Below are 13,475 nucleotides of genomic sequence, written 5' to 3'. Positions count from 1 at the left end.
GGCAAAGCATTTCATTACAAATAATTCAGAGGAAGTTCTTACTTCTTTGTAGGACCCCAGTTGCCAGCACCTTTGAGAATCTCACTTGTTACCGCAGAAAATATAAAAATGTGGTAGTATAAACAATTTCAAACACTGTGCATTTGACAGAACGCAGCTTGTGTAAAAAGGGTATTTTAAAAGAAATAATTCCCACTGATTTTGATTATACTTATTATTTACTTTATTGAATTATTTCCACTTTTAAAATATACACTTCTTGCTCATGTTCTGCACTGTCTATTAAGATGGAGACTAAAACTAGACTGATTGGTTTTGCCTTTGGAATTCTGGTATCAGCTACCAACACAATAATTTTATGTTTAAATTGTAAATAATACCTGGTGAAATTTTAATCCAAACCAGTAAAACTTTTAAACTGAAATCTTGAAACTGTTTCCAGAAGCATTTCTCTCAATATCTAATTGTGCAACCTTTCTGAAGAACAGAATCGGTATTTTATGCCTACATTATGCAACCACATTGCACTCTGAAAATGGAATTATTCAGGGGGAATAATATTTCTTCAAAGAATGATTAATGAACTGAAAAGAAAAACCTGATGTTGTTACACTTCTCTCCTATCAGGCAAATACATAGAACAAATCAGTATGTTTTGTCCAAAGGCTGGAAAGCGTCCTAGCGACTCCCAACTGTCCGTAAATATATTATACTTCAGAAAAGCACGGTGCTCCAAGCCCGTAGATAGAGTGATATTCCTATTCAATATGTAGACTCCATCATTGTGGAGAGTGCAAGTCAAGTTAAGACCCGATTTTGATGAGTTCTCATTGAGGTAGAGCCATTCTTTGGTAGCAATGTTGTAAGACTGCACAGTCAACACGTCCTCACTTTGGCTGGATCTCTGGTTTGGTCCAAGTTCAAGAATACAACCCCCTACCAGATATATAGTTTCTTCAACAGAGAGCATCTGCTGCTTGCGAACATGGACATCACAGAGTTCAAAGTTGGTCCAGGAATCAGAAGTGGGACAGTACTGCAAAATGTTCATATTCCTGTCTGAAACAGAGAGGAGACATTCACAAATAAATAACTGTATCAGAAGATAGTCACGGAGGAAGGTTATTCCTCCCTACAAACTGCATCAGCCTTTATTACAGATAACATATTACAGTGCAAAAGCATGGCAAAATAGGGAAGAAATACTGATCATTGGGAACTGCAGCTCTTTGTCCCTGACAAGAAAGTTTGAACATTCTGTTCCTTTGCAGAAGGGAAAAATTATGCTACTTCTGGCACATTCCATGTTGTAAACTGCCTGGGGATGCACACTTTAGCAGAATAATCCCTACCTTCTAACTTACACTTTTTATTTTGTCTCTGATTGATATGTAAAATTTTTTTATGAAAAGGGAAATGGAGCAATATTCTCCTCTCCAACAGTGGTCACAGATGAATCAAATTATCATGAAGACAGTATGCTTCATTAACGGCTGTTAAATGCTGATTTATCACCCAAGTTTAACTTCAGTACTCTCCATTCATTCCATAAATCGAAATTTATGGAATAAAATTCATAAAACTGCTTACATTTCAGCAAGTGGCACGAATGACCTAAGGGCACCTTATAAAGAGAGAAACACACATTGTCAAAATCATCCAGGAACCATGAACTCCGTGCTCCAGCATCAGACAGAGGCTCAGAAAGAAGCTGAAGTCATCTCCACACTTCAGTTACAACTCAGTGCGTGCATGTGTTTGCTATGGGGTTATTCTACAAATCGTTACAATACCATCCTGATTTACAGTCCAGTGAAGACGCTGGCTGTGTTCAAGGCTTCACTAAATTATCACACAACGCACGGGACTCATTAGCTAATAAATTCAGTTTCAGTCTCTGGAGACCTGAGCTTAAACCCAAACTCAAGTGACAAGAGGCAACAGGTTTGCAGAGTCCAGACTGGTCTTTTAATAAAATCTGCTCCATGTTACAAGTCTATCCTGCATGACAATTTCCAGATGAACTCCCAAAGGGAAGAGCAGACAGCGACATACTGACAAGTTATGTAAGGGCACAGGTATAAATAGCCAGAAATGTAACTGGATTGCCATGAATGAAGTGCATTAGTGGCATTAGGGAGGTGCTGCTCTAGCATTTGCCTGCGCTCTGATTATTTTCATAGCAATGTCCTATGAAATTGCTGATCAAAGCTCTACATATAGATGACCTTTGTCTACAAACAGATCATTCTCTGACTCATTAAGGGGAGGGGGAAATCCCAATTAAGTTTCTATGACTATCTACAGCAGTAAACTTCCCCTGTAAAAAGTGCTATCATTTGAGAGGGGGGTGTATGAAAGAGAAGTCCATTGCAACATGGCCCTCATTTGCTCAGTCCACAGCCTGAGTCTTTTATATCCACTGAAATAATGAAAAAAAAACCCTGAACCAAAACCCACAATACAAAACATGAACTTTATAGTGCCTGACATGGAGTTTCTATTAGGATCTACGTCCACAAGTGAGAGCTGAAAACTGGAAATAGTGTCAACAAGTGTCATAATTTACAGTGGGAAATGCCAGATCCTCCCATATTTTGGAAAGTTCAGTCTCAGGAGAAAGTTCTATGCAAATTTAAAAAATAGCCCACAAAACCTACCAAAACTGAGGTATATACAGAAATACCACAAAATACTAAAAACTGGGTAACATATAAAAAATATTAATTGCTGCATATGTTTTATGTACTGAATACAGCAAACCAGCAAATAAACCTCAGTGTCTCTCAGATAGTTAGGCCTTAACACTCTCTGACATCTGCATAATTTGGAAGGCAAATCTCCAGTGTAACTCTGGCAATTCTGGTTTCTAAGTCTGCTAGCTGTCCTAAGCCAAGGTGTCACAGATAAACTACTTCTAGACCCTTATTCACAAAGTTATTGATAATAAGCACAGGCATTTGTTGTCTGAAAGGCTTATGTTTAAATCCAAGATCAAAGTGTGCTGCTTATCCACTACTCACGACTGCATATTGTTTTACTATTCTGCTTCCACCGAAAAAGACTTTTAGGAAAAGACCTAGGGAAAAACAGAGGCCTGAAGGACAGCAGCAATCCCCTGAGGTATGGGAGAAGCAACAGGTAAATGACTATCATCTTACAGGTAGTTAAGTACTGAGTAAGGAGCTCCACACAAGGTAGCAATCCTGACTGCACATGCCTTGTTAATGAATTTTAAGGGAATGGGATCTGCATTAGCAATGTGCTGATCTTCCCCTCCATGACACCAGGAGTAGACAGCCCCACGAAAGAACAGCACAAACATCAGAGAAGGAACTTGCAAAGTACAGGGGGTGTAGGTGAAAAGCTGGCCCTCCCATAATCATGTAATCCCAAATCTCCTTACCTCTTTTTTCTCTAGATAAAAGTGACAAAACCCTAACTCTGGTCTCTAGAGACAAGTCTTTCCCATTACCCTGTTTCAAACCCTTCTCCTCGTTCTCTTGTCTTAAAGGATCTTTCCCTTGGGATCTGACCTTTCAGCACAGTATGTGCTTTGTGACAGACATCTCTGAGACCTAGTGCTGGACATCAGGGAGCACAGTACTCCCCAACAGGTCTTTTACTGGGGATGACCAAAGGACTGGGACTGCAGAACATACCACAGCATGGCCCTCTGTATGGACACAGGCATGTCCATAGACTTCATTTTCCAATGAAAATGGCGAAGCCAAGAGATTCTGGGTCAGAATGGACTGGACAAGATGTGTTTGAAGGTTTTCATTACCATAAGGACCATGAGTAGCAGCAGCACGTCTTTTAAAAGCTTTAAAATTACTCAGAGCTAAAATCTTCTCAGACACTAGAAGGGACAGCTTGTTCTGTCTGTAAAAGTTGATTTGTCTTCTCATTTTATTCTCCATTTGGAAAGAAAACCTTTAAAACTACTGTGGTCAGATGAAGTGGGCAAAGGCCAAATTCAATCTTAGGAAATCCCGGTAAATACTGAAAATTTGACAAGTAAAAAAACCTGACTTCTAAAGCTCTGAGAAAATGTATTCCTCCCAAAGAATGGCACTCTGTGCTTAAGGAATAAGCAAATGGGAGCTCTTTTTAAGTGACTTGCTTTTTCACTGGATAAAGGAAAAGTAATTGTCAGGAGAGAATGAAACTTCAAATCCTTCCCTCTGTACAGTGTCCTCAGAAAAAAGGGTATAGAAATGAAGTAAGTTAAAAATATTGGTTCTTGCTTAACTTTTAGATTATGATATTAAGTTATTAAGCTACAGCTTGAATTTGCCTGTGAAACACTGAAATGTTGTAGTGAAAAGACCATGACATCTGTTAATACATGAGAAATACGAACGCAGGAAGATATTTTCTACATATTTCTCCTTCTGTCAATCTAAACCAAGTATTTAAAAAGTAAACAAAGTACATCTGTTGAGGCCTCTCTTTGTACTATGTGATCAAAATCTAAAAAAAAAATGAGGGCTAAGCTGGGTGCTGAAGTATCCATCACTTTGTTCTCTCACAATAATACAGCCCCAGATCCACTTTGGAACAAAAATATAAATACCTGATTCCTCTACAACAGAGCCATTTTTTTTTCATTTGTCAGTTAATTTCTACCAGTGATTTATTTCCACATATTTTAATGAGCATTACACAGCTTTCTACATCAGGTCAAAAGCTTTCTGAGACACAGAAGAAAATTATCCGGGCCTTAGAAACAATCAGGTAAAAAAAAAAAAAAGAAAAAAAAAAGTGGTAGAAGCAAACTTTCTACCTCGTGTAGTGTATCCTCCGATAACGTAGATCTTGCCCTTGCATTCACAAGCTGAGAATTCTACAAGAGGGTTTGGCATGGACGCCACGAAATTCCACCAGTCGTTTTCCGGGTTGTAGCACTCCACGTTGGAAAGGGACTGACCACCGATGGCATAGAGCTTTCCATTCACAGCCAGAAGCTTAAAATTGGATCTGAAAGAAACGATTGCAGCATTGAAATAGGTTACACAGATGTAGAGAAATATAGGGGAAAGCGCTTCCTATCCAGGCTTCAACACACTCATCATCACTCACAGCTCGTACCATCACTGGCAACGTCTGAACTCTTCTGTGTAAGGTCAAAATTCTGTAATTACACTGTAATTACTTAGAGCTGCAACCAGTGACATCATGGATGTTATTGATGTTGATGCTGAGACTGATGAATATTTTATTTTGCATTTCAGTGAGTGCCAGTTTGAGCTCTAACTGTTTAGTTAACTAATGTGCTCAGTAGATGTCTCGTTTTTATTAGGTTTTTAGTAAAGTATCTCTCGTAGAGAAAAATGCATTACATGTCGTGGGAGACACGTACACACAGTGAAGGATATTAGTAAAAATTGCAGAAATTTCAAACAAGACTTGATGAATGCCTAACAATGCATACTCGTCTTAGGTTGTATTATAGAATCTCTTCAATAACCCTAATAAAAAGCAATTTAAAGTGGAACACATTGAATCACGTTCTGCAAAGGAAAGAAAGAGTGAATCTCCTGTACCTTATTCAGCATTAAACTACTAAATACATCCTCCATCCCACTGAAGCACGATCTATCTGTAAATTATGTTCTAGCCACAAAATACATTGCACTCCATGAGCAACTATTTATTTCTCATTCTGTTCCATTATGCTCTCAAATTTCACACATGGCAAAGGGCAACTTTCTAATTACTGAAGCACAAGAAACCTTCTATCTTACACTCTGAAGGTGATACAGACAGAAACAAATAGTCCATGGATAATAAAGGTGCAAGTCTGCAGGAAGAAATTTGAGGAATTGAAGACAGAAGCATTGTATGGTCAGCAATTCCTTCCAGCTATGGAAGCTGGGCTAATAAAAGATGAGCTCCTCCTCTCCTCAGAACCAGTCTCATTGCCTAGAAAGGTTGTTACTTCTCTGCTGCTGAGCCAATTGAGATTTTACCGTGAGTATCCCAATTAACTGGATGTGTGAAAGTCGTTGGAGTGCACCAGCTCAGCATAAAGCCAAACAGGGAACTGTGCTATGTCTGTAAAACTGAAATGATGTTTGAGACTCGCACTGGCCTGCTGAGCAGCAAAGGGAGTTTCACTCTGCATGAATCCAAGACTCAAAACCTTACCACTAAGTAGTTTTGCAGGGTTTTGTCTGGACAAAATACCCTGCCCAGCAGCAGACTGCCCTGCAATTTCTTTTTATTAAATATATTTGGAAAAAGAATTTGTTTCCAGATGGAATGATTTTGTTCTTCTCATCCTGATATAGCTTTGGAAACAAATATGCTCCTTAGAAGAAATTAATTGGTTTTTATTCTTTTTTTGTTTCCTGACATTTACAATGAAGTCAGTCTGGTCATCTTCTCTCTATAGCAATTATGTTTTCCATTTTAGATAATCCAGAATACCATGGTAATCAGAAGCAGGTATGAAATGAGGATAATTACTTGAAAAGCATTATGATTTTCAAAGCAATGTATCTGTTCTAAAAGTTAGAACAGGAAAAAACTATCCCCAAATTAACAAAGGGACAAAACCAGAAAATGTAAATGCATTTTCCAAGTAATTCTTTGAAATCTAAAGTATGTTAGAAATTCTGTAATTCTGTGCCTGTGAAGGAGATGGTGCAGAATGTTGCTTTGTAAAATGAGTCCATGCACACACAGATAGCACTTCTCCATTCTAGGACTTTTTAGCCACTTTTAAAACATGCTGTTTCTGCCACTGAGGACAAGAATTAACTAAACAAGTGTGTAGTGTCCAAACATTAAAAAGAATCCAGGTTTCCTAATTCACATGTGCTTCTCTAGTTACCCTCTAATTGTAGCCCCTTGCTATTTTGTCTGAATGGAGGCAATTTATCTGGTTTTGGTTGATGGCCTTTGCATCACTGGATTGTTTCTTGCAGCACAGGGAAAACTATCTGGTGAAACACTGAAACACATACAGCACAACTTTCAACTTTAAATATTCTAAAAGGAGGCCACACACTTCTGTGTCAGTCATTTAACCACTTCCAACACTTCTTAAAACAGATGACATTGGGTGGAAGTATCTCAGATTTATGGAACTCATTAAAGATAAGGTTCATTTTACTCAAAAGTAGCTGCAAGTATCCACCAGCACACTTTATATGAAAGTTTGGACAATGGCTCAATATGTTACTAAAACTTCTGTCATTCACTTTTCCAGGCCAGTAACAGCAGGTGTTTTTATGGAGAGTGAACATTAGGAAATATTTAGTGCATTTTTACACTTTTTTAATGTGTTGGAGCAGCTGGAAAGAAGGAAAGCAAACACTGAGCAACCAGCCAGCTCTCCACAACTAACAACTGTTCCATGGACTACAGCTTGGAAACAACAGAGCTGAATGGTCCATCAGATTCAACCGCAATGTAACTCCACTGGCACCAGTGGTTTATCCAAACCCAAGGGATGAAAAGGCACTTTCAAAACACCAGGCCTAGTGGGTCCCTTCTTGTTGGGGCAAGACAAGGTATGAGGTATCTTCTGACGACCCCATTTACTCTGAATGGAACCCCAGGAACACGAGCAAGCATGAGCCGTGGGGCTTTATCAAAGTTCCAAATACGTTTTTCATTCAATGTGCAAAGCACTACATGCACAAAGGAAGAATATAATGCACGAACACAAGGGATCCAGGGGTGAAAGAGGTTTTCTGGATACAAGACACCTCTCAATAACTTGCCAAAACTCCCACATCATTCTGGACTGTGTTAAGAGCCATGGATGTATCTGCAGGAGACCCCTGTGGCAGTGCCTACAAAGAGGACAGACGTATGTTTTCTGTTCACTGGCAGATATTACTCATTTAGTAAACAACAAAAAGGAGTTAGCACAGATACTAGGGAGGACTTTCTGTTCAGAGGGGTGGCTAAACATGGGAGGGAGGTTGGGATCTACATTGCTGGAGGGTTTTAAGAATAAGTTAGACATGTATTTGCAAGGTAACCTTGGTCCTGCTGCAGAATCCGAGGCTTGAATTAACTAACATATTGTTTCCTCCTGCCAAGTGATCAACTTTAGCTTTAAAATTTCTCACAAATCATATGATCTTTTTCTTCTTTTTTCTAAAGTACTCACAACAAAGAATCATGAAAGCACAGTTACGAAGGCAATTCCAAAAGCATTTTATATTTTTTCAATGATCACTTTTTCTTTTCTCTTTTTTTTTTTTTAATTTCTTATACGAGTCTGCAGAGCACATTGAATCCAATATTTAGCTTTGGAAGTGTGTGATAAATTTGTGATAAATAAGGTCTGAATATTTCTAACTTAATAATTTTTGAAAAGTCAATTTTCCTTCAACACAGAAGAATTTTGAGGGAAAAAGAACTAAAAAATGAGGAAAGAGAAGGTCTCATAAACAGCTAGTATTCCCCTCTTCTATATGCCTCTAAGAGTTCTCAGAGTGGCAGCAGTTCAGGCACAGATTGCTCACAAAAATCATGTTCCACATGCATGTGTATAATTCCAGCCAGGGGCTTACATGGGTATTCCAAGCCTGGAAGACTTACCTGTCATGAGTAGGAATTTTCTGAAGGAAAACAAAAGTGGAATACACAGCTGCAACTGGCACATGCAGTAGAACTCCTATCAAGTATATTATTTTTAAATAGCAAATTTCAACTGATAGTGTAAACTAAAAAGTATAGAAGGGTATTCAAGGATATTACTTCCAACAGTCCCCTATGTATTGTTACCTTCTTTACCCCAAAAACCACAAGTGATCTTGGGCAACACTTACAATAAGTTTCTTCTATTAAAAAGTTCAGGTCATTTTTCTGAGGACACTCTTCCAAGTACATAAATATCTCTAGAAGGAAAAGACCTAGAAATTGTGATCTGTTATGGACAATTTGTGGCACTAGATTTAGCCCTCAGATGATGAGAAATTCCATGCTCAGTCACAGGCTTCCTATATGAGCCTGAGCAAATTATTTTAGCTCCCTTGTGTTAAAGAGGGAATAACACTTCCTAAAGGACCTGTGGGCATCAGAAGAATAATATACAGGAGTTACCTATTGAGAACAAGTTTGAAACCACAATAATAAGACCTCTACACCTAGCAGAAAAGCTAACAGCAATAATCTAAACCAGAATGGTTGCTGAGCATTCAGGATAAATCTGATGGCTTTTGTCCTCTACTTAGAAGTAAGTTGGGACTATTTTATCTAAGCATGTGTAGAGAATCTCAGCACCCTGGAATTCTATATCACAACAATGGAAATAGTTAAAGGTAAAAATATAATGTAATTTTTTTAAAGGTTTTTTGGGGCAGAAAATTCCTATATGAACAGCAAACTAGCACAACTATTTCCACAACTCCTCAGCCTTTCCTTGAGGCCAACATATGCAGCCACTCATTTGGACAAATCCAGATACTCCATTGTCTGAAGTCAAACCAACTTCAATGGAAACTGGAACCCTCCCTCAAGGTATGTAAAAAATTCATCCATGGGATGTAATTGTATCAGTTGACATAAATTCATTTGCCAGACAGTCACACGACTGCAATTCCTAAGCAGCAGGCTGGGCAACTGCCCTGCTTATTTTACTACAGCACAACAAACTAAAAATACAATGCCAGGCAAAGTGCAGAATTAATTATACCACATGTGTGTGGTAGACAGGCAGCAGCAGCACTTTTGATGTTTCATGCAAAACCCCTCATATTGAAACTCTTCCTGCTCTTGGCTCCTTCAGCAGAGGCCATCCCTTTCTGCCTTCTGGCCACAAAATGTCGAGCGGGTCCTCAGGGAGCTGAAATATTATGTCAGATAGAAAAAAATAATAATTAATAACTGCAGAGGTGAGACTCCATGAAGGTGGTGAAGTCAAAAACGTGTTTTGTGAAGGAGTCAACTGAGTTTCCATGAAAAAAAGTTCCCCCAATTATTCAGGGAGCAAGATACTCACTTGCTGATACTTTATATTCTAGGGGCAGAAGTAACTCTCTGTTCTTTTTGGCCTGAAATAAGTACCATGAAATGTAGGACTGGGATTATTCAAAAAATATCCATTTGCACACTACTTTTCTGAAGTAAATTGCCAATGTGAAGATCTGTGCTAAGGAACACCTTGCTGTCACCTGTCCCAGGTTGGAAGATTAAGTTGGTGAAGATAGTAATATTAGAAGAAAATATCCATGTGTTCATTTCAAGTATAACGATCTCAGAAATAAAAAGGGAAAGTATGGAGGAAAAAAAGGCTGATCTAGAGTTTGAATACCCAGGTTGCAAGGTGAAAAAAGGGCCTTGAAAAAGTATTTTTCAAGAACTGTGCTGCAGAATCTTCGCACGTCCTTCCTGTTATACACATGACACAACCCAAAACCTCATAACCTGATCAGTGAGTGATTGTGGAGGCGATTATTTCAGTGAAGTTCTCGCAATACAGGAAGTGGGGAAAAAAAGGTGAAATGGGTAAGACCTAATTTTATGTCAAACACTTGTTTTGAGGGGCTTTAGGTGGCAAAAGCTGAATAGAGCTTGCAGTTTTACTACCCAGATATAAAGCATTTATGCCCATGGTTTGGGTCTCTTCTTGCTCTTTCAGTTTACTGGATGAAGAATTTCCATTCTGCAGTGAATTTTGGCCTCCTTACTTGTTCTTTCTCCAAGAGACAAGATAAAATTTAAAATATTTTTTCTAAAATGGAAACATGAAGGAAGTTCACACTGGACAACAAAACCACTTTGTTCAGTGAAGTAAAAGACTTTGTATTTATAACTCCAAAGCGTGATTAAGGTAGAGGAGCTACAGCCCTGGCCAGGGAGAAGGCCTCTCTTCTTGGATCCTTCTCAAGGCTAGCTCCCTACTTCTCTTTCAATACAAATTATACAAGTGTTTCTGAATATTAACTTAAACATAAATGTCAAATAACCAATTAAAAAAGATAAAGGAAAAAAGAAAAATAGTCAAAATGATAAATGATTCCCAGCTCCAAATATTCCCACTAAGTGAGAAATTTCTCACAATCTTCCTAACATTTTTCTGGTGAAATGCAGGCCTACAAAACATTCTGAGTTTTATGGAAGTACAAACCAATGAATAACTGTTCCAACTAAATTTTTTCAGCCATCCCCAGCTCTGGTAGAGAGTATATCCCCACTAAGAGCAGGAAATCTTGTCACTTACTTAACTGGAATTAAAATACACCACAAAGAAAGCAGGACTGGAATTTTATCTTCGGGTTGTTGGTTTTTTTAAACCTTTGTTATTTCTAAGAGAATTTTTCCTACCACCCAGCTGTTTGGAGACACTCGATCCTTGTACACTGCAATTTAAAGAAGTGGGGAGCCCACCACCATTTCACACCAAGGTGAGTGATCGCTCACGGTGGAAGGTCACAGCACAGTCTTCCTCTGCTGACACCCAGCTCGTGGTCTCCCACAGCATTTAACAACGAACCCCATCTCCCTCATCATTCCCCTGCCACGGCAGCTCCCTGAGGGTGGTCCCTGAACAGGAGAGAGGTGGTTGTGTTGTGCTGCTGTGGGATGAGAGTTGCTAGGAAAGCCCATCCAGTGGCTCACTGCCAAGTGGTGGCCAAGCACCGCGGTCCTTCCCACCGCGGGATGCGAGGGACGCGCGAGGCTCGTAACACAGAGACGGGGCTGAACCACGCCCTGTAACACCGAGTCCAGCCAGTGCCGTGGGACCCAGCGGGATCTATTTCAACAATATACATGGACACAGGTGTATTTCAGGGAGCAAGGGTTACCTCTTCTGGTTCATTGAAGCCAGCTGAGTCCATTCGTTTAGGCAAGGGTTGTAACAATGGGCAGCCGAAATCTCCTGGCTGGTGATCCTGTAACCCCCGACGATGAACAGGTAATTGTCCAGCATCGCCGACCCGTAGCCTCGGACACTCACCAGATCAGGGGGCAGGTTGTTGGCCAGGGGCAGCCACCGCTGCGCCTCCTCGTCATACCTCAGCATAGACCACGGGGGTTCCACCTGAGGGTGACAGCCTGGGGGCAGGCCCGGGGACGAGGTGCTCATGAAGTCCCCGATGACCACGAGGGTGGCGGTGCCCCTCATCCGCCTCTCCTTCAGCTGCTGCTGGAGAGCGTGGGGCAGGAGCAGATGTGGCCGGGCATCGGGCCTCCGCAGCACCTGATGGTAATGGGCGGCCATGAAGTCTAGACAGGCGTCGTGCAAGTCCTGGAGGCCGTAGACCTGCGCCAGGCGGTGCAGCTCGAAGCAGTTGCCCAACCTCACCTGGGACAGGAGCAGGCGGAGCAGGGGCGTGACCTGCAGGTAGGAAGCGGCCTCCACCAGCTCCTCCAGCAAAGGGGGCTCCTCATCGCCGCCCTCCTCCTGCTCCAGCCTGGCCAGGCAGGACGTGTTGATGAAGTCCAGCACCAGCTCCAGCCCCAGGGCGCTCAGCCCCCCGCGCAGCAGCTGCTCCTCCTGCCCCTGCCCTGCCTCCCGCATTCCCGAGCGGTAGAGCGCTCGGAAATAGTCACTCTGCTCGATCAGCTTCCTCTTGCACACCGGGTAGCGCTTGTCCCCCAGCCGGATCTGCACCACCTCCTCCCCCGCACCGGCCCCATCCCCTGCTTCCCTTTCCCCCTCCTCTTCCTCCTCCTCCTCCCGCCGCCGCCGTTCCGCCAGGGACATCGCTCACCCCGGGCCTGGCTGCGCTTCAGCCCGGACGGTGCCGGCAGCGCCCCGGCTCCTCCTCCGCCGGGACGGGACGGGACGGGATGGGAGGAGCGGAGCGGCGCCGGGATGCCGGGGAGGCGGGCGGGGAGGCGCTGCCGCCGCTCAGGCCCTGCAAGGAGAGGGAAGGGAGAAAAAAAAACCCGCACGTAGAGAAGAAAGAAAGAAAAGCCCTAAAAAGGCAATGTTGAGCGCTCCGGCGCTGCCCGGCTACAAGCCGGGGGGGCCAGCAGGGCATCTGGGGAGAGGGCACTGCCCATCCCGGGTGGGTGTCAGGGACACGGTGGGAAAGGCCGAGTGCTCGGCTCCAGGGGGACAGGCCAAAGGCTCAGCGATCGCCCCCGATGCTCCCTTCTCTCCGGCGCTCCTGATTTGGGCCGGGATCGCAGCTCCCGCCGCAGCTCTAACCCCTTGCCATAAATGTACCGCTGCATCCCTGGAAAAGGGGAACGTTCTCGAACCACACACGCAGGGAAAAAGTACGGTATGTGTACACACAGCCAGAGAGGAGGAGGGAGCGGTACAGCCCGACCCTCTGGCATCCATTCCCTAACAAAAAACAACCGACGGGCTCACCGTGCACATCTGGTGCAGCAGTGGGATTTAGGAATCGCAAGTGTGATATGTAATTCTGCTATAATTCCTCCCGCATAAGTCCATCTGTGTCTCAGCTTCTGGTTTGGCCTGTGAAAACACTGTATAACCTGTTCTGCTACTCTATATTCTCTATTTAAACCAAGTTGCTGGAACAGGACAT

General features: G+C 42.2%; 1 protein-coding gene across 1 annotated transcript; it reads right to left on the bottom strand.

Annotated features, from left to right (window-relative positions):
• Positions 1 to 205: 205 nt before the first annotated feature.
• KLHL42 (kelch like family member 42) lies at positions 206 to 12,676 on the bottom strand. Its single transcript, XM_017832859.1, has 3 exons — positions 11,775 to 12,676; positions 4,790 to 4,983; positions 206 to 1,059 (listed from the first exon to the last, which is right to left on the bottom strand). Exons 1-3 carry the CDS (start codon positions 12,674 to 12,676, stop codon positions 608 to 610), a joined length of 1,548 nt encoding a protein of 515 aa, XP_017688348.1. The 3' UTR covers positions 206 to 607.
• Between the last annotated feature and the right edge of the window lie 799 nt (positions 12,677 to 13,475).

Source organism: Lepidothrix coronata, unplaced genomic scaffold (assembly GCF_001604755.1).
Source record: "Lepidothrix coronata isolate B3197 unplaced genomic scaffold, Lepidothrix_coronata-1.0 Scaffold208, whole genome shotgun sequence".
Lineage (NCBI taxonomy): Eukaryota > Metazoa > Chordata > Aves > Passeriformes > Pipridae > Lepidothrix > Lepidothrix coronata.
This window is presented reverse-complemented; position numbering and strand designations above follow the sequence as displayed.